At 36.4% G+C, this 18,997-nt stretch overlaps 1 protein-coding gene across 1 annotated transcript in view; it reads right to left on the reverse strand.

Moving 5' to 3' along the window:
* Window positions 1–18,997, reverse strand: part of SLC9A2 (solute carrier family 9 member A2) — a 109,175-nt gene that overhangs the window by 43,710 nt on the left and 46,468 nt on the right. The window contains exon 4 of the mRNA XM_036756065.1: window positions 4,587–4,804. Coding sequence (XP_036611960.1) covers window positions 4,587–4,804 — 218 coding nt within the window. The remainder of the gene's footprint in view (window positions 1–4,586; window positions 4,805–18,997) is intronic.

Raw genomic sequence — 18,997 nt, forward strand, 5'->3', positions numbered from 1 at the left:
ATTTCATATATTGAAACAAATTAATTTAAATATACAGTCAAAAGAATATTTAATTAGTCATTGGTTTATTATTAAGTTGAAAATAATTCTTTTAGAAATGCCTCCACCTGATATTGGCTGCTTGAATGAAGACAGACCTCTCAGTTCTCACATGCTTACTTTAGCAAAACTATGAAGTTCACACCACATCAAATAATAATTTAAAAATCCAATGAGAAGCTAAAGTACGTTTTTCTTCCACTCAAGAACTGCATGAGAGATCAGTCAGAAGCCTGAGGGCAATAGGAAAGGGAGCCCACAAGCGAAGCTAGTGCCAGTGCAGGGTAGCATACCAGTTTGACTAGACAAGGGCTATGTAGTATCCAAAGCTCTGTATGCAGTAGTATCAAGAGCAGAAGGTTCCCATGAGAATGTTCCCATATGGTCAGATGCCCCAGGGTGGGGAGCTTAGAAGCTTTATGCAAGCCCAATAGGCAGTGTCACTAGTTCATGACAGGAACCCTAGACCCAAGGACTCTGAAGATCCTAAAACTCTGTCCTTAGGTGCCCAAGAAGGAATTGATGATCCAGCTCACTGAACCTCAAAGCTCTAGCAGGGTTTAATCTTGGAAGGGAGAGGTCAGCACAGGAACCTAGGAGATCTAGGGTGGACCAAAGAAAGCCAACCACCATAACAAAAGGTAAAGCTAGGGGCAGAGTTTGGCCCTAGTATGAAACTCTAACTCAACAACTAAAGCTGGATAGACTAATAAATCAAAGAGAACACTGACTGGTATAAAAATATTAAAAATCTAGAAATATCCCCTCCAACCTCCAAATAAGAAGAGAGTCACTTCATAACAACTGGAAGCAAAAGCACAAAGGAAAAATGGATTTTCCACAAGACTACGTAAATACCTAGAAGAAATGAAGAAAGAGATTAAAAAAAGAAAATCTTTGGAGGAAAGAATTGGAAAGAAAATACATAACTTAAAAGATAAATATGTACTCCCTGAAAACTAGAATAGAACAAATAGAAATGAATGATTTGTACATATGACAGCAAGAAATACTAGAAAAAAAATCAAAAGAAAAAAGTAGCAGAAAAATATAAGATCTGATATGAACAACAACTCACAACCTGGAAAACAAGTCAAGGAGAGATCATTTAAAAATCACTTGACGCTCCAAAAATAATTATTAAAAAATCCTCAACACAAAGTTTCAAGAAACCATAAATGAAAACTTCCCAGTATTTTAGAATCAGAGAACAAAGTAAAAAGAGAAAGAATTTACAATCACCTCCTTCAAAAGGAAAAATTCAGGAATGTCCTAGCCAAAACCAAAGCTCCCATGTTAAGAAAGTAGAGGTTCAAATACCAAGGAGCTACAGTCAAGATCTGACAGCTTCTACAACAAATAAGAAGACATCTTGGGATGCAATGTTCTAAAAAGCAAAAAATAGAGGCTTACAACTGAGAATAACTTACCTTGAAAAGCTGAATCTATTAGGGAACAAATGGACCTTTGGTGAAATAGGCTATTAAGCATTTCTGATGAAAAGTACAGAGCTGAGTAGAAATTTTTAGAACAGAAACAGAAGAATCAAGAAAAACCCAGAAAGGTAAATTTATTTGAGCAAATGAAACAGTATGATGATCTAGTGTTAATATTTTAACAGAGAAAAAAGAAAGAAGTGTTCCTTCAGAATCATAATGTCTTCAAAGGGTATTGAGGGAATTAAAGAAAAACAGAGGCTCTATTTGGGGTTAGATTGGTTCTATTGTGAGGGTTTGAAAAGAAGAAAAAGAAGGGAGGGCAAAAATAATACACTATTGTAAAACCAAGGAACAAAGGAGTATGACTTGCTATTTTTCCTAATTGGGGTATGTAAGAATAAGAGTACACAACATAGAGGAAGGGAGGGGAGGTGGCCATCAGATGATCCTCAGTCTTACCTGAAAAACACACACACACATAGGCACACACATGCACGGGGAGTTATGTATAAGACTATATCAAGCTCAACAAGGAAAACACTACAGATGGGGGGAAGTGGTTAACAGGGAAAATAGTACTGTGGAGGTAATTATCACAAGCAAAACAAGCTTCTTGATCCTAAAGAGAGAATTAAAGGTGGAAAAAATAAAAGCAAAGAATTAGAATCTAGGGGGTGACTTATATCGCCTCTTAAACAATTGCAGAATGACTGAATAAATTGTGGCACATCAAAGCAATAAAATATTATTGCAGGGTAAAAAATGATCAAAGATGGCTGTTGAGAATCCTGGGGCATATGAATTAATGCATAGTGGAATGAACAAAATCAGGAAAACAATTTATACAAAGACAACAATATTATAATAAAACAATTTCAAAAGGCTTAAGAATTCTGATCAATTGACAGAAGAAAGGCCACCAGACCTCAAGCCCTAGGCCTAAGCAGAATATTCAATTTGCAAACATCCCAAACAAGAGAAATATAAGAAAGTTAAATAAATATAATACTATGGACATTAAATTACTGTCTAAATGCTATATCAAAGAAACTACCACAAAGGGATACTTTATAGAGCTATACAAAATAATAACAAAATTCATTGGTGAAACAAAATATCTAGAATATCATGGAAAATGATGAAAAAAGCAGGAAATAGTTTGACCTTAAATTGTATTATAAAGCAAGAATCTTCAAAATAATTTATACAATTTAAAATGAGGAAAGTAGTTCATTAGGACAGATTATACATAGAAAAATCAGAAATAACTGAAAACAACACAGTTTTCAATAAACTCAAAAGTAAAAATTACCTGGGAAAGCACACCCTATTTGACAATAATAAATAGGAAGTCTGGAAGTATTCTGATAGAAATTAAGTTTGGACCAACATCAGATAGTACTTAATAGGATAAATTCAAAATGGACAGGTTACCCAAATTTTAAAGATCATATCATAAAAAATTAGAAGCATGGATTCTTAATGAAACAAAAGATAGGGATGATTACAAAGGACAAAATAAAGGATTTAAGTTACATTAAGTTGATTTTTTTCATAAGCAAATTTAATGCAAGGAGGATAGTAAGAGAGGTGGTCTACTAAAAAAAATCTTTGCATAAAACATCTCTGATAAGGGTCTCCTGTTCACAATTTATAGGCAACTAATAGGGATGTATAAGACCAAAAGCCATTCCCCAATATATAGGTGGCTTAAAGAATATGAATGAATAAATGAATCAATTAATGAAAAGAGCATTTTGTATTACTGAGTGCAAGGCACTATGTTAACCACTGTAGTTGCAAATGGAAAAATAAAACACTTCATGCTGTCAAGGAGCTCCAGTTCTTTTTTTTTTTTTTAGTGTTTTTTTGGAATGGGGAAGGCAGGGCAATTGGGGCTAAGTGACTTGCCCAAGGTCACACAGCTAGTAAGTGTATCAAGTATCTGAGGCTGGATTTGAACTCAGGTCCTCCTGACTCCAGGGCCAGTGCTCCACTCACTGCACTACCTGGTTGCCCCAAGGAGCTCCAATTCAAATGAAACCAAAAAGACATAGCCCTCTTGCTGATGAGAAAGGTGGTACCAACACCGATGGCTAGAATCTTTGTTGTGACTATTCTTCCCTGTTTACACTTACTAGCAGTGTTACTTTGGGTAAGTCCTCAACCTCTATTAGCATTAATCCACTAGAGAAGGAAAGGGCAAATCACTTTAATACCTTTGCCAAGAAAACCCCGTGGACTGTATGGTCAACAGTGCCAAGAAGAGCTGGACACGACTGAATGACTGAATGAAAAGGTAAAGGAAAATCATAAATAGAACAACATTGTGTGATATCACAAGGATCAGAAACGAGAGTTCATAGCAAAGTTCACCAGCGGCTAAGCTGGGTGAAGCTCTAACATAGCACTGAGGACTGATCTACTTGACCCAACCCAGTAGCAGATTGATACTGAGAGCTGTGTCCTGCTGCAGTCATAGACCAATTTACCCATCTTCTATGTTGCATTAGAAAACGAATGAGTTATGGATGTATGCCTTGAGGCAACTGCTTTCAATTTTAGCTTTACTCTCTCCAGACATCAAGGTGGTATAGAATAAAATATACGCTCCCCAACCCCATTCTGGAGAGGAGATGTGCGTTTTGTCCTTCAAGTCTTGCTAGATTTTTTCAGTATATTTTTGTTGTTCAGTTCTTTCAGTTGTTTCTGACTCTTCATGATTTCATTTGCGGTTTTCTTGACAAAGATATTGGGGCTATTTTCCATTTCCTTCTCCAACTCATTTTACAGATGAGGAAACTGAGGCAAATAAGGTTAAGTACTTGCCTAGGGTCACACAGCTAGGAAGCATCTGAGGCTGAGTTTGAACTCAGGAAGATGAGTCTTTCTGACTCCAGGTCCAGAATTCTATACACCTAGCTTCCCCAGTAACTTAATAGAACACTTCAATTTCTTTTAAGCTAGTATTCATGAAGATATCACATTCCTACTCTAATTTCTTTTAGTCACTAAATATTTTTCAAACTTCCTTTTTTACAATGGAAATTTAAAAAAAATTTCTGGTACAGGATTCTGTACCATTATAGGCTATGAAGAGCTCATTACCTAGGGCACGCCAGATGAGGCAAAAGATCAGGGTGAAGCAGACAAAGGCCCAGTTCCACTCATGGTTTTTTCCAACTGTTGACACTCCCATGAAGATGAAGATCAAGGTCTCACTGACACTGCTCAGCATCTTCATGAAGTACTTGATGGTTGTATAGGATTTTTGAGATACATTTTCTTCCACATATTTATTCATGGTCATAGCACAAGCTGTGATCCTGAAAGAGAAAATGAACCTTAAGTTTGAAAGCAATAATAATAATAATAATGACAATAATGGTCATGAAGTCATCCAACCAATTATTTCTGATTACCATGTCCACATTCAAAATATCAAGAAATTAATCACTCGAGCATTTATCAAAAGGATATCCAGTTCTATCTTTCATCAATACCTAACAGCCTTTCTTAGTGATATGACAAAACACATTTTAGATTGGCTTTCTTCACAGTACGGTTTTCTGTGCTATCCTGTGAAAAATGTTTATTCTGTATTCATATTCTGAATGTAGCAAACAGAGTTCGCTAATCCCATATTCAAATCTCCCTGCATTTCAATAGCACTTTTTATATTTTTCATAAGAATTATCACCCCTTTTTGTGTGGTACTTTGATTTTAAAATTCTATGAGCAATGTTAAAAATGAGCTTGCCAAGGTGGCATCATCAAAACCAGGCAATTAAATTAATGAAAATCCAAAAAAAAATGAGCTTGCCTCATCAAGCAAGAAAGCATTTATTAAAAGCTTATGTGCTAGACATTGAGTTAGGAATTAGTGATACAAAGACAAAAAAAGGGAAACAGTCCCTGATCTCAATATGCTTTCATTCTAAGTTGGCCTATGGATACATATAATGAGAGGATCGCACTGGAGTCTTCCAAAAGAGCACAATTTGATGTAAGACAATTCATCTTAGATCCTGTTCAAAAGAGAGTATAAGTTAATGACTTAGTTATGAAAATAACCAATTATTAATTTCATTATATGGTATAACATTGATGTTTCAATGTATTTTATTCCATCTATTAACCACACAGAAGTAAATGATTCATAGGTAAGCAGGGCAACAATAAAGAAGTTCTGTAAATGATCATGTGTTCCAGCATTTTCAAGGCTAAGATACCCCTCTGACTTTATGACCTAATCCTTGAGTGGCATCCAGGTGACATGACTTCTACTAAGAGGGTTTTTTCCCCGGATTCCAGGAATGCCCATCCTGGGCATAAGGAAACATTTATACATTAAATGTATAAAACACATTTTCAACTAGGGACCTGAGGATTAAAGGCACAAACTCTTATGTTTGTTTTTTCTTTAATTCTTCCCAGAAAGTGGTGTTTTTTTTTTTAATGTAGTAAATGTATACATATTGTTTTTGTCCTCCATATAAAGGTACTTAGTCTAACCAATAGTCATCAACCCACTCATCCACAATGAGCAATTACTCCTATCCAGAAAGAACTGCAGTAATGAATACAAAGTTCATGTGTTCTGCTTGATATCATGAGTTGACTAAATTCAATAAAGAGCAATTCAGTGTAGCAAGAAGAGCACTGGATTGGAATTTTAAGGGGGAAAAGCTCATGTCCAAGTTCTATGACATTGGGCGGGTAATTTCACCTCCCTCACCTCACTGAGCCTTGGTTTCTTATAAAGGAAGAGGCCAGTGTGGACGGTCTTTTTCCAACTCTGTTGAGTATCTATTAATGGGGAAAACACTGTCATGGATGTTGCAGAGTATGCAGTGACGAAATAGAAGATAGACAAGAAGCAGACAAGATAAGCCAGTGTCAATGCAAACAACAGCCACTAAATAATCATATTTAAATGCTGTGAAATTGTAATGACTAAGCTCAGTCTTAAGGAAGAGGCAACATAGAAAGCACTACCCTTACTTCTTTTCAGTGATGAAGGACTGTGGGTGTGTAACAAGGACTAGAATGTTAGGCTTTTTCAGAGTGTTGGTTTAGTTCTGCTGAAAAGTTTTCCTCTCCTTTTTTATTCTTTGTTTTAAGAGATAGGTCACTGGGAGGGAGAAAGAAAAGAGGAAGGATGTACCGGGAAATGTGGATGATGAAAAATGCAAGATAACAATTAAAACTTAAAAAGAGATGGAAAAAAAATCAATAAAAACCCTAAGAGAAATTTTCAGTCTATGTGGGGAGATAAGGCGATAGTTTAAAACACCTGGGCACATATCTGTAGTGCGATGTAGAACAAATGTCATTAACAATGCGCAAAGTAGCACCAACAAATATGTCAGAAACTTTTTAACAACTAGGGTGTAGTAAAAATAATAGCTTACTCTTGTATGGCATGGTAAGATTTACAGTGCAAAAGGCAGCTGCTCCTGGTGTTACTGTCCCCATATTATAGAAGAAGCAACTATAACTCAAAATTGTAAAGAGATGAGCCTGAGCTTATACAAAGAGCTGAGACAGGCTAGTAATAATATTGTCAACTTTGCCAGAAATAGACATTTCTGGCTAAGTTCACCAAAAAAAGAATCCCAAAAAACAAAACAAAAAAAGCTTAATGAAGGTAAGAGAAATTACTGCAACAGATTGGATTAGAAAGCCCCTGATATCTACCCATGGGCAAAAAGGGGAGGGTGAAAGAAGAGAGAAAAATCCTGCTATTATTATTAACTTATTTTTCAAAAGGAACAAGTAAGCCATACAGGTTAAGTGACTTCTCCAGGGTAAAATAATAACATAATAATAGCAATCAGTCAAAAAATCAATATCAATTAAATGTCTCCTAAGTGCTGGGCAGTGTGCTAAGCACTGGGGATACAAAAAGGGGCCAAAGAGAGTCCTTGCCTTCAAGGAACTTACACTCCTTCCCATGCAGTATTATGAGACAACAAGCAGACAAACATATACGAAGGCAAGCTATATATAGAATAAATAGGAGATAATTAATAGAAGAAAGGCACTGGAATTAAGATGGGATGGGGATTTACATAGTCCCTCCCATGGGCCAAGCACTGTACTAAGCACTTTACAAATATTTCATTTGACCCTCAAAACAGCCCTGGAAGGTAAGTGCCACTTTTATCTCCATTTTATAGTCGAGGAAACTGAAGCAAACAGAGGTTAAGTGACTTGCCCAAGGTTACAGAACTAGTGTCTGAGGCCGGATTTGAATTCCGGTTTCTCTGACACTAGGCCCAACACTTAATCCACTATTCAAAGGTGTGATTCCAAGCCAGGTTTTCCTATTTCCAAATTCAACATTCTATCTCGTAGACTGCCCCAAGAAAAATAGTTTAAAAACTTCAGTCTAACAAACTATCAAGTTCATTAAAAACTTTTTATGGGAAAATAGCTATAGGCTTTTTACTTAAATGCCTGGTCTTCTGAAATCTATGCCTGAATGGAAAGCCAATCAGTGTGTAAAATGATACAGTACCCTTCATACAGATGGACACGAGCACAGGACAAAGGGGGGCTATGTCACAAGGTAAGATTTTTGGTCATGACTCTCAAACAGGAATACTTTCCACAGTTATGTGCCTGTAGTTGCAGGGCTATGTGGCAGTTAATCCACTTTATGACTACATTCACTATTTAGAAGTTTAAAAAAATAGGTTAATCTCAAGTTTCTACACCCACACCAGGAGAGTTTAGTGTAACATGAGCTGCACAGAATGGGGAATGGAATAAGAAAAGAATGTTCTTCAAGATACAATAGCAACAACCTATGCCCCCATTTTGAGTCTATGTAGCCTGGAAAAGGTATATGTTAACTTGTAGGGAAACACAACAATCTAGCAGTAACAATAGTTGAATATCCTCCATAAGTAGATTGGCAAAATATACAAACAAAATCTACTACTGAGCAAATGTGTGCCATGTATTAACATTTACAATGAATAATTATCTTGTTTTATCTTTATTCTTTATAAATCAAGATGGTGACTCAGGATATACTGTGAATATTCTGTGAAATAAGTATTCATTCACATGAGGTAACTCAATTTATTCCAAGGCACTAGTATACAACCCTCATATGAAAGCTTAACAATTAAACCCAAGATTCTGGAGTTTCACAAATGACCTCAGACACCTCCAATGGCTGTCTGTCATTTATAACACAGATGAACAGTGCCCCAGCTGTGCACGGGAGAAGAGTCACCCCATGAGTGGTGCCAAGGGTTTGACCACAGAAAACTCCCTCTAAGGGCTGTCCAACCTCCCACCAAATGCCGTCACTTGCAGTTCCCTCTGCAACATCTCGAACGATCCTCCTCTCCTAGATACTCTCTCTTCTCTTGTTTTTCACAACATTGCTCTATCCTAGCTCCCCTCCTACCCATTTGACTCATCTTTCTCAGTCTCCTTTGCTAGATCTTCTTTCAAGTAATGCCCACTAACTGTGGGTTTCTTTCAAGGGTCTGTCCTGGGCCCTCTTCTCTTCTCCCCCCATATTATCTCACTTGGTGATCTCATCAGCTTCCATAGGTTCAATTATTACCTCTACGTAGATGATTTTCAAATCTAAATATGCAGCCCTAACCTCTAAACCGACTGCCAGTCTAGCATCTCCAACTTCCTTTTGGATATCTCAAGCTGGATGTCTCACTGATATCTCAAACTCAAAATATTCAAAATAAAACAGTCTTCCCTCCCAAACCCTCCCCTCTTCAGAACCTTCTTATTATGGACCATCCAGTCATCCAGGGCTCACAACCTCAGTGTCATCTTTGACCCCTCCCTCTCTCTAACACTCATCTCAAACATCTAACATGTTATGGAATCTTTAAAAATCTCTCTTCTGTCCTCTCAAATAGGCTGCCAACCTCACACAGATCCTTATAAGCTCATGCTTGAGCTTCTGCAATAGTCTCCTGGTTGGTCTCCCTGCCTTAAGTCCTTTCCCACTCCAATCCATCCTCCACTCAGCTTCCAAAGTCATTTTCCTAAATCGTGTATCAGACCACATCATCTCTCTCTATTCAGTAAATTCCAGTGGCTCCCTATTACCCCCAGGATGGAATACAATCCTCTGTTTGCTTTTAAAGCACTTCTACATTCCAGCAACACTGACCCACATGCTGTTCCTTCTGAATGACACTCCAATGCACAACAGCATTTTCCCCGGCTGTCCCCTGTTATTGCAACATTTCCCCCTTTACCTCTACTCTCTGGCTTCCCCCAAAATTCAGCTCCAATCCTACCTTCTGCAGTAGGCTTTCTCATCCTCCCCTATACCTCTACTACTAATGCCTTCCCTCTGACATTACCTTCCATTTACACTGTATACATCTTGTATGTGGAGCAGGTAGGTGGCACATAGGGTGCTAGGCCCGATCGGGTCAGGAAAACTCATTTTCCTGAGTTCAGATCTGGCCTCAGACACTTACTAGCTGTGTGACGCCGGCACATCACTTAACCCTGTTTGCCTCAGTTTCCTCATCTATAAAATGAGCTAGAGAAAGAAATGGCAAACCACTCCAGTATCTTTGCCAAGAAAACCCCAAATGGGGTCACTAAGAGTCAGATATGAATGAAATGACTGAAGAACAACAAAATATCTTGTATATACATTTTTTGCAGTTATCTTCCCCGTTAAAATGTGATCCACTTGAAGATAGGGAACATGGTTGGATTTTTGTTTGTTTTACTTTTTTATGTCTCCAATGTCTGGCGCACATGAAAACACTTTAAAAATGCCTGCTGACTGACGTACAGATTATTATGCAGTTTAAGCACCATTGCCAGTTACAGGAAATTTATTCTTCAAAAATGGTACATACCATTACCAAACAGCTCCAACTATTTAAAAGTCCTTTATATTAAGCTTCCCTATGACACACAGGAAAAATATAAATAAGACATATTAAAAAAAGGAGTAGAAAGTGAAAGAACAAGAACCAAAACAGAACACATCTTAAGAAGGAAAAAATTATACAGAGATTGCTCATAGGCTATTAAATTTGTGAGTTATTCTCATGCTTCTCCTTCATTCTTACCTTCCTCCTCATCTAATCTAGCCTTTTGACAATATCATAGCTCCTTAGTTCATTCAATGGAGGATGGATAAACACTGGAAGGTTAAACTCAAACTCATCCATTTTGTTAGCAGAAATTAAAGTTAATAGTTAAAAAGAATTTGTAAAAATCATTTTAAACATCAGGTATCTACTGTTTCTTATTCCCATAGATAATATAAAGGCATATTGCATATACATATATCAGTATAGCCAATAAAAATACTATTTGTGAATCTTCACTAAAATGATCAAATTTTTGAAATTCAACATTATATTAGCAGAGTAAATATGAAAAATTTCCCTGTCAAGTCTGGGTCAAGTAGCAAAACCCTCTCAAATACCCATAATGGATCTCTGATTTCATCAATTCAGCAGTTCCCTCCAATGATACAAATTCCAACCTACTTAGATCTGTCCATTCTATGTGGTTCTCATCCATAGGATCCCAAATGTTTACCACAGAGAGATTATATGACATGTCATAATTCTTCCTCACTTTGTCTCAACATCACAAGGGTGCCAGTGGAATACTCTAACTCTTCAGCTGTTATTCCTCATTGTCACTATGGGATCAGCTCATCTTCTCTTTCTTCTATGTGGTTCTTTGATGATGTCTTTTACTCCTGTTCTTTTGAGAGTACCTCTTTGGTTATTTGTTGAAGGCTTTCCATACCCCCCTGCTCCATTGTCCTCTGCATGAAGCTCTTCTTTAGTTCTTTGCAGGTGACAGTTTTCCAGGTCTTTCTAACATAGAGTAACACCAGCAAAATACTGAAAAGATGGGCCTTTGCTATTATGAGAAATTCTGGATCTAAAATTGCTTTGTAATTTTTCCAAAGTCTTCTCTACTCTTTTTAAAACTGAACCTAGTTCACTCTCTATCTATACTTCAAACATTAATTTATAATTAATGAATTTAACCTAGTTGAGACCCTCCATTTTTTATCCTTTGGATTCCTTTGAAATTGCTCTAACTGGTACAAAATTTTCCTTTTAGTTAGGTTTTTTTTTCTGAGAGCGGGGACTAAGGAAAATGTTTAGGCAAGTATTTGTTAGTCACATGACCCAAATGATCTATCATCACTCCAGATACATCAGGTTAATTCACAATATTATAATTTTATTTAAATTTTTCATCCTATATCTCTATTTTTCTTTGCCTTATTGATTAAAACATACACACTGCATCAATTGGCACAGCTGGATCCTTCAAGGTATTATCAAATTCCAGTCCTTCTCCTAGTCATGAGGTCACTGAAACACAATGAAGTTAAGATACTTGCCATGCTCCAAAGCAGATTAAGGGCAGAAACAGGATTTTCTTATTCTGAGACATTCCTAATCTTTCATTAACTACTAAGAGCCAGTATTAAATTTAATGCTAAATTTATAAGGTACATACAATTGAAATTTGAAGAGTAAATACAACGGATACTACTGTGATGTAAGAAAAGCTAAGCGGGTTAATTTCAGAAAAACATGGAAAGACCTGCATGAAATAATGGTGAGTGAAATGAGCAGAACCAAGAGAACAATATATGTTGTAAGAGTAATATTGTTTGAAGAATAACTGTGAACAACTAAGTTTTTCTGAGTATTATAAATACTAAAATCAGCTACAAATGACCTATAAAGGAAGATGCTATCTACCTCCAAAGAAAGAACTGATAAATAGCAGTATGCATTGTATGGTTTTACATAGATCCATCCATGGATCGATTGATCTATCTAACAAATGGTAGTCTTCTTTAGCGCAGCATGGGGAAGGGGGAGACAGTTCAAAACTTAAAATGTAACAAGAAAATAAAGAAAATTAAAGAAAAAAAAAGAATGTCAAAAAAGAGTTAAGTACAAGTTTCTCAGTGTATTCCCCTGTCAAAGGAATTGTAGAAAGACGTTTTTTTTAAAGCCAGTCCTAAAATATCCATTCTGAGAGAAACAGTGTTATGGATAATCGTATACAACAGAGAAACCAAAATTGATATTCATCCTAATTCAGCTAAAATTTCACTCCCAACCTTAAACTGATGGATCTTGATGAACCAACTAAATGCCACATAATTTAGCTGGATCTTGGGCTTTGGTGTTCCCTGTAATTTTCCTTCCAAGAAACTTATTTTCCTAATTATGTTTTTCTTGTGCTAAAATTAAAGTGCATTGGCATTCCCTTAGCAGACCCCAGCTTATGGAGGTAAAGAGCAGGAGAGATTACAAAGAAACACGCTAGGTAGCAGCAAGTTTGGCATTTTTTAAAAACTGCTCTGGATAATCTAAGAAGCAGATAATCTATATTCAGATAATGAGTGGTAACTGTTATAAAGTTACATTAAATTTATGTCAAAGGTATATGAATATATAAGCATATATGTACACACATAGATGTGTGTGTGTGTGTGTGTGTTTGTGTGTGTAAACTTGAGCACTTGCTGGTAGCCTCTAGCATAAAGCTCCTTGGGAATGACACACCTAAGAAGCAACCACAATGATTGAGGCAGGAAGCATAATAATTACAACTTTACTGCTGACTGCTATAAAGCTTCTTTAAAAATGTGTTCAATGAAATGAAACCAGACTGTGGTAGCATTTATTATGATAGTTATTTTTGTTTTTAAAACAATATTTCTAAGGTTCAACACATTTAGTATACCCCCAAAATACCTAATTATATACAGTAAATTTGAAACATACACAATTTCTGTAATCCAAAACTTATGTGCATTTCTAAATCTGTCTATAAGGACAGGATTATATAGTAGAAATAGATGTAAATAAATTCTTTTCCACCACTGTTCACTAGAATGTGAAACTTTTGGAATAAAGAGTGAGAGAGAAAAGGAAAAAACAACATAATGGTGTTTTTCCCTTGTAAAAAGTGATACAAAGTTAAAAAAAAATTCTTCATTTGTATTAAGTAGTTCTTTGTAAATCTCAACTCAGCAAAAAGATTATACTTATAAACTTTACATTTGAATACTTTGCTAATCTGTAGAACTTTGGGATTCAAAGGCATCCTTGGCCAGATTTCCAGTCCTCAGCAAAGTTTTGTAAGAATACATGTCAAAGGGCACTTGACAGGGAGAATAAAGGGCAGCGGTGTTCCTGTTTCTCTTGGTCAGCTTTAATTCCACTCCTATTCTTTCAAGTTGGCATACGCCAACCTGATGCCACCTTTCTGTCTTCCCCTCCTCTCTGTTGCCTGTCCTCAGATCTTAAAGAAATATGTGGCTAGATGGAGCATAGGATAATAAAACAATGTGCTTTGCTTCACAACTACCCAGTAAAGTCATGAAAATGAGGAAACTAAGGCTGAGGGGGTTAACTGACTTGCCCAGGACTGCAAGTCTCTGAGGCAAAATTTGAAGTCAAGTCTTCCACTTCATCTACACCAACAACAGATTCAGAAATGGAAGAGACTACAGAGGCCTCATTTCAACAGTAAAGAAACCGAGGCCAGGAGAACTGATTGATTTGCCCAGGGTCAAAGAGGCAGTGTCAGGTCTAAGATTTAAGCAGTCCTAAGTTCAATACTCATTCCTTCGTAGAAGTAGTGATGTTTTCAAAAAGAGAACCTTTCTTCTCCACCCCCCCTCTTTTTATCCACTTCATATCAGTTTTGGCATTCAGATATTTCTTTTAATTTGTCACAAAAGAAAAAAACTCTTTCTCTGCATTTCTCTCCTGATGTCTCATCATAGAATGGAGGTCGCCCTTTGTTCTCAAAGGCTGATCCAATAGAGGGCAATCTCTGGTAGGTCTTAAAAAAGATAGAAAAAAGCTTCAAGCAGAGGCTCAGGGGATGGATTGTTAATGACGAACTAGTTTAGTCTAATTCAGAGAGACTCACCGCCAGATTGTTGGCCAAAAAATTAAGACCATCTTTTCCCCCAAAATAACAGTTCATTAACCTAAGACATGGAATGGTTTTGTTCTGCATAAATAAAGGGAGTCACATACAGGTGAAATGTCAGTTCATTTTGAAGTAGTAAACAAGAGGACAGAAAATACTTTTCAGAAGGTTTTTTTAATATCCAGGGTATAAATAAGTAGTGAAAGATAGCTAGAATAAAATGAGATGTCTTCTAGTTTAACTCAAGTATCATCACTCCAGGCCTCAAGGCATTAATTGTGATGAATCAAGCATATGCCCTTGTTGGAAGTGTTTGATCAAAGAGCTTGGACCCAACATTTGCCTGAGGAGAAGAAAATCTCCCAGTAACCATTTGCAACTGCTTTCACGAATCATTAAATTTAAAGTAGAATTAGATGTAAATAAATTCTTTTCCACTCAACACAATGAAGCTTGGCAAACCTAAGGGCAAACCTTAGGAAACAAGGTAGAGAATATAACATAGAATGATGGATCTAGAGCTGGAAGAGATTTTAAAAGCCATTTCATTCAAATGCCCCATTTTATACATGACAAACCTGGGGTTAAGTGACTTGCCCAAGATCACATAGATCACATACGTAGTGTGTCAGAAATGAGATTTGAACCAAGGAGAAATAAGGTAATGATCTGAATAACAGACACAAAATAAAAACAAAAATCTCAAGGATGAAATTCTTTTGTATATGGTATCTAGGGAATTGGGAGTAAATGGGATGCTTTAATTCAATTATCTCGATAAATCTTTCATTTCTCCATGTCTCATTTGGCTTTTCTAGACAGTTGTGGTATTGTTACCTAAGGGCAATTAGGTGAAAATCATTTTAAAATGAGATAGAATGGTGTAGCCACAGAGTTAGAATTCTAAAATGCACTGATTTTTTTTTCCTAACTCTGATTTAATTTGTTGTATGACCTTGGGCAACAACTTAGCTTCTCTGTTTCACTTTCTTCGTGAAAAATAATGGTTTTTCGTGCTTACTGGACTCCTAAGATGCTCTGCCAATGGACTAAAACTGGATTAGAAAATGATACAAATGTGAAGCAGCATTACTATAAGAACAGCCACCATTTTGTGAAACTTTTCTTTTCATTATCTTAAATCAAAAATGAAATTAACCTCACAAATGTGATGGAAAGTAAATTTCACTTTTGAATTCTTTTCAGTAATTCTAATTAGAAAACAATTACCAATTAGCAATTTTAATTAGCAAACAATGCAAAAAAAAGCATTGCTGTGGAAATTATTTTGGTTATTTGTTTTATAAATTTAAAAAAAATGGATTTAACATAACACCATAACGGAGGTCTGTCAAATTAAAGTCACTTTTTGTTGGGTCACAGACATGGTGACATTGTAATATACCACAACAAAGACATAAAACAATGTACACCCTAACTCCCAGACTCAACTGCTCTCTCTCCAAAACACATTCTACTCACTCTTACTCTGAGCCCACTGAGTCTTGCTCAGTTACCTATTAGCCACAAGCAAGCATAAGCCAAAGAAACAGCCATCTTCCCATAATTTGGCTTCCTTTAATACTTTTTGGAATAATGGTACCATCAATATTACTGATTTCATCTCTTTCTCATAGTCCTGACCCTGTGAGGTCTACACCAAAGGCATCTTCTGTTTGTATGCCATGGATTTCCTATCCTCTAGTCCACTTCTGAAATGAACATCCGAAGTTCTCCTGTTTGTTAAGCAGTATTAATTTTCTGCTATTATGTGCTTACCACATATAGTGCCTCCTGATTCTTTTTTTGACAAAAATATTCAGGGTTGAACAGGTAGTATGAAGCTTCTGTGTAGTTTACAAGTATTTAATTAATTTAATTCCTGAGTGCCAAATTTTATTTCCCAACACATTTTTTCATTGACCTCCCTGTACTAAGCATTAAAGTCCCTGAATATCAAGTTGTACTCACTTCATAGAATTTCTTCACTTCTTTATCCTTTGTAACAAAAGTTGGCAGAACCTGCAGTTTCTGTTTGTTTATGTTTTTCATGAGCACTGCAAGGCAAGACGGTCAAGTGTTCCATGAAATGATGTTTCTTCTTCCTTTGAGTGCACAATAAAACTCCCCTGACTCCTTTATTTACCTCTCCAAGAGGAACGTGAGAACCATCTTTCTATTTAATTGAAGTTTTTTTTTTTATTTTTTAAAATGCCTTTGGTTTCATTTATGCCAAGAATGTCAGTAAGATGTGATTCACTTCCTTCAGGAACATATTTGCTCACTAATGATTCCGCTAGTAATACATCTACCTTCTGAGGAGTAATCTCTAGATAACCATGAGAGAGGTAACTTTGGATCTACTCACTGGGGAGGTGTGAGTGATATAATGCAAATAGTACTGAATTTGGATTCGGTTCAAAGTCATCCTCTGCCATTTACTACATATGTGATCTCGGGCAAGTCAGTTTCTTCATATGTAAAATGAAAAGAGAAGACTAGAATACCTCTAAGGTTCCTTCTGGATGTAAATGCATGATGCTAGCCATTAGACAAAGATCACGCATCAAGAAAACCAACAATCAAATAATTATCTGTTGAGGGTCTACAAAAGTACTTCCCCGCAAAAGTATTACTCAGATGCTTCATTTTGTGAAGAGAATTATCTTGGGTTCTTGAAGGCTATATGGAATAATTCACTGGTGCCACCTATCCAACATCATTGTCCTGAGAGGAATAATTACTAAGAGGCAGTAGGAAAATATGGGAAGAATTCTATGACTAAGTACTGAGAGAAAAACAGCAGAACCAGGGTAACAATATAAATAATATCTATAGTGACACAGACAAAAACAACACTAAAAAGCAGCTGAATTTGGATTAATTGTAATGAACAATTTTGGTGCCAGAGGTCAGATGCTGAAACATACTTTCCTTCACTCAGTGGAGTGATGGTGAGACAACAGGTGCAGAATGGCGCATATGCTGTGAATTGAAGTTATTTCATTGATTGATTTTGGTGAACACTTTTCTTTGTCACAAAGGAGACTTCAATGGCAAAGGGAAGTAGACTGGCAAAAGACAGTAATTTTTAAAAAGCATCAACTTCTTGTTTATTTTTAAAGAAAGATGTGGTAGGAACAGTGGAATGAAGTAAATTTTGTTGTTTAGTCATTTTTCAGTTGTGTCTGACTCTTCATGACCCCTCTTAGGGCTTTCTTGACAAAGGTACTGGAGTGGTCTGCCATTTCCTTCTCCAGCTCATTTTACAGATGAGGAAACTGAGGCAAACAGGATGAAGAGACTTGCCCAGGGTCACACAGCTAGTAAGTGTCTGAGGCCATGTTTGAACTCAGGAAGATTCACCTTCCTGACTCAGGCCCAACGTTTTATCTGCTGGGCCACCTACCTGCCCTAACAAAATGAATACTCCATGGTAGAATTTCTACTGGAGCAGGAGAGGGAAGCTAGGAATAGTGTGACATAGGCTTTGGAAGAGCAGATTTCTATGGATTAAGAGAAAAGAGATATATGATTTCAGGGAATAAAATTCTACAGGAGAAATCAGACCAGGAGATAGCTGAATGTGTCAGTACTGAAATTTTGAAGACATTAAAAAATTCTGATGAGAAGAAAAAAAAAGAGAGTTGTCTAAAGAGACGCATCTGGATGTCCAGGTTACTCATCAACTACCTCAAAAAATTCTGGAAGACATGTACAGAAAAAAGATATAAGGATAGATAGAAGATTTTTTTTAGAAAAGTTTAAAATTTTTCTTAAAGTTAAAAAAAAACTTTTTAAAAAGTGTTCTTTAAAAAATCCTATAAAATTAGTGTCAGAAGTGCTAATGATCAGAATGAACTGAATCATAAGCAGAAAATGGATTTTTTATGGCTAAAAGAAATGGATATAACTATTGTTTGGAGTGAGTGGAACAATGCTAAATGATAAGGGACAAAAGGCAAATCTGTTTTAATTTTCCTTCCATTTTTTCTGGCAAGGAGAATGGTCTTTGGACTAGAAAGGAAAGATCAAATTTGTTCAACAGAAAATTGATAACCAAGATACGGAAAGAGCCAGAAAGCACCTAACCACCTTTGACGAATTCAGGTCACCTCGCCTCAACGAACTATATCTTTGTATATGAAAATTTGTGAAAAAATAATGAAAAAATGATCAGATGGGAACGTTGGGCCCCTGTCAGTAACTTCTGAAAGATGGTCTAGAATGAGAGAGTTACCATAGAATATGACAAGGGCAAATTTCTTTTTTCTCAAAAACTGAAAGGGGATTTGATCTGTGAAGTTTGGATTCAGTGAAAGGGCTGCACTTGAGAACCTAGAGGGCCACATGTGGCCTCAAGGCCACAAGTTCCCGACCCCTAGTCCAGAGAGTATGTACAAATGAGCAGATGAATGAGCTTGACTTTGATTCCTGGCAAAACTATAAAATGTATTATTAAAGGGATATAGTTAATGAACATCTAGTAAAATAAAGCAGTGGTCACAAAGATCAACATGGATTCATAAATAACAGGCTAGGTCAAGCTACTGTAATTTTCTTTT

The sequence above is a fragment of the Trichosurus vulpecula genome, chromosome 4 (assembly GCF_011100635.1).
Source record: "Trichosurus vulpecula isolate mTriVul1 chromosome 4, mTriVul1.pri, whole genome shotgun sequence".
NCBI classification, from domain to species: Eukaryota; Metazoa; Chordata; class Mammalia; order Diprotodontia; family Phalangeridae; genus Trichosurus; species Trichosurus vulpecula.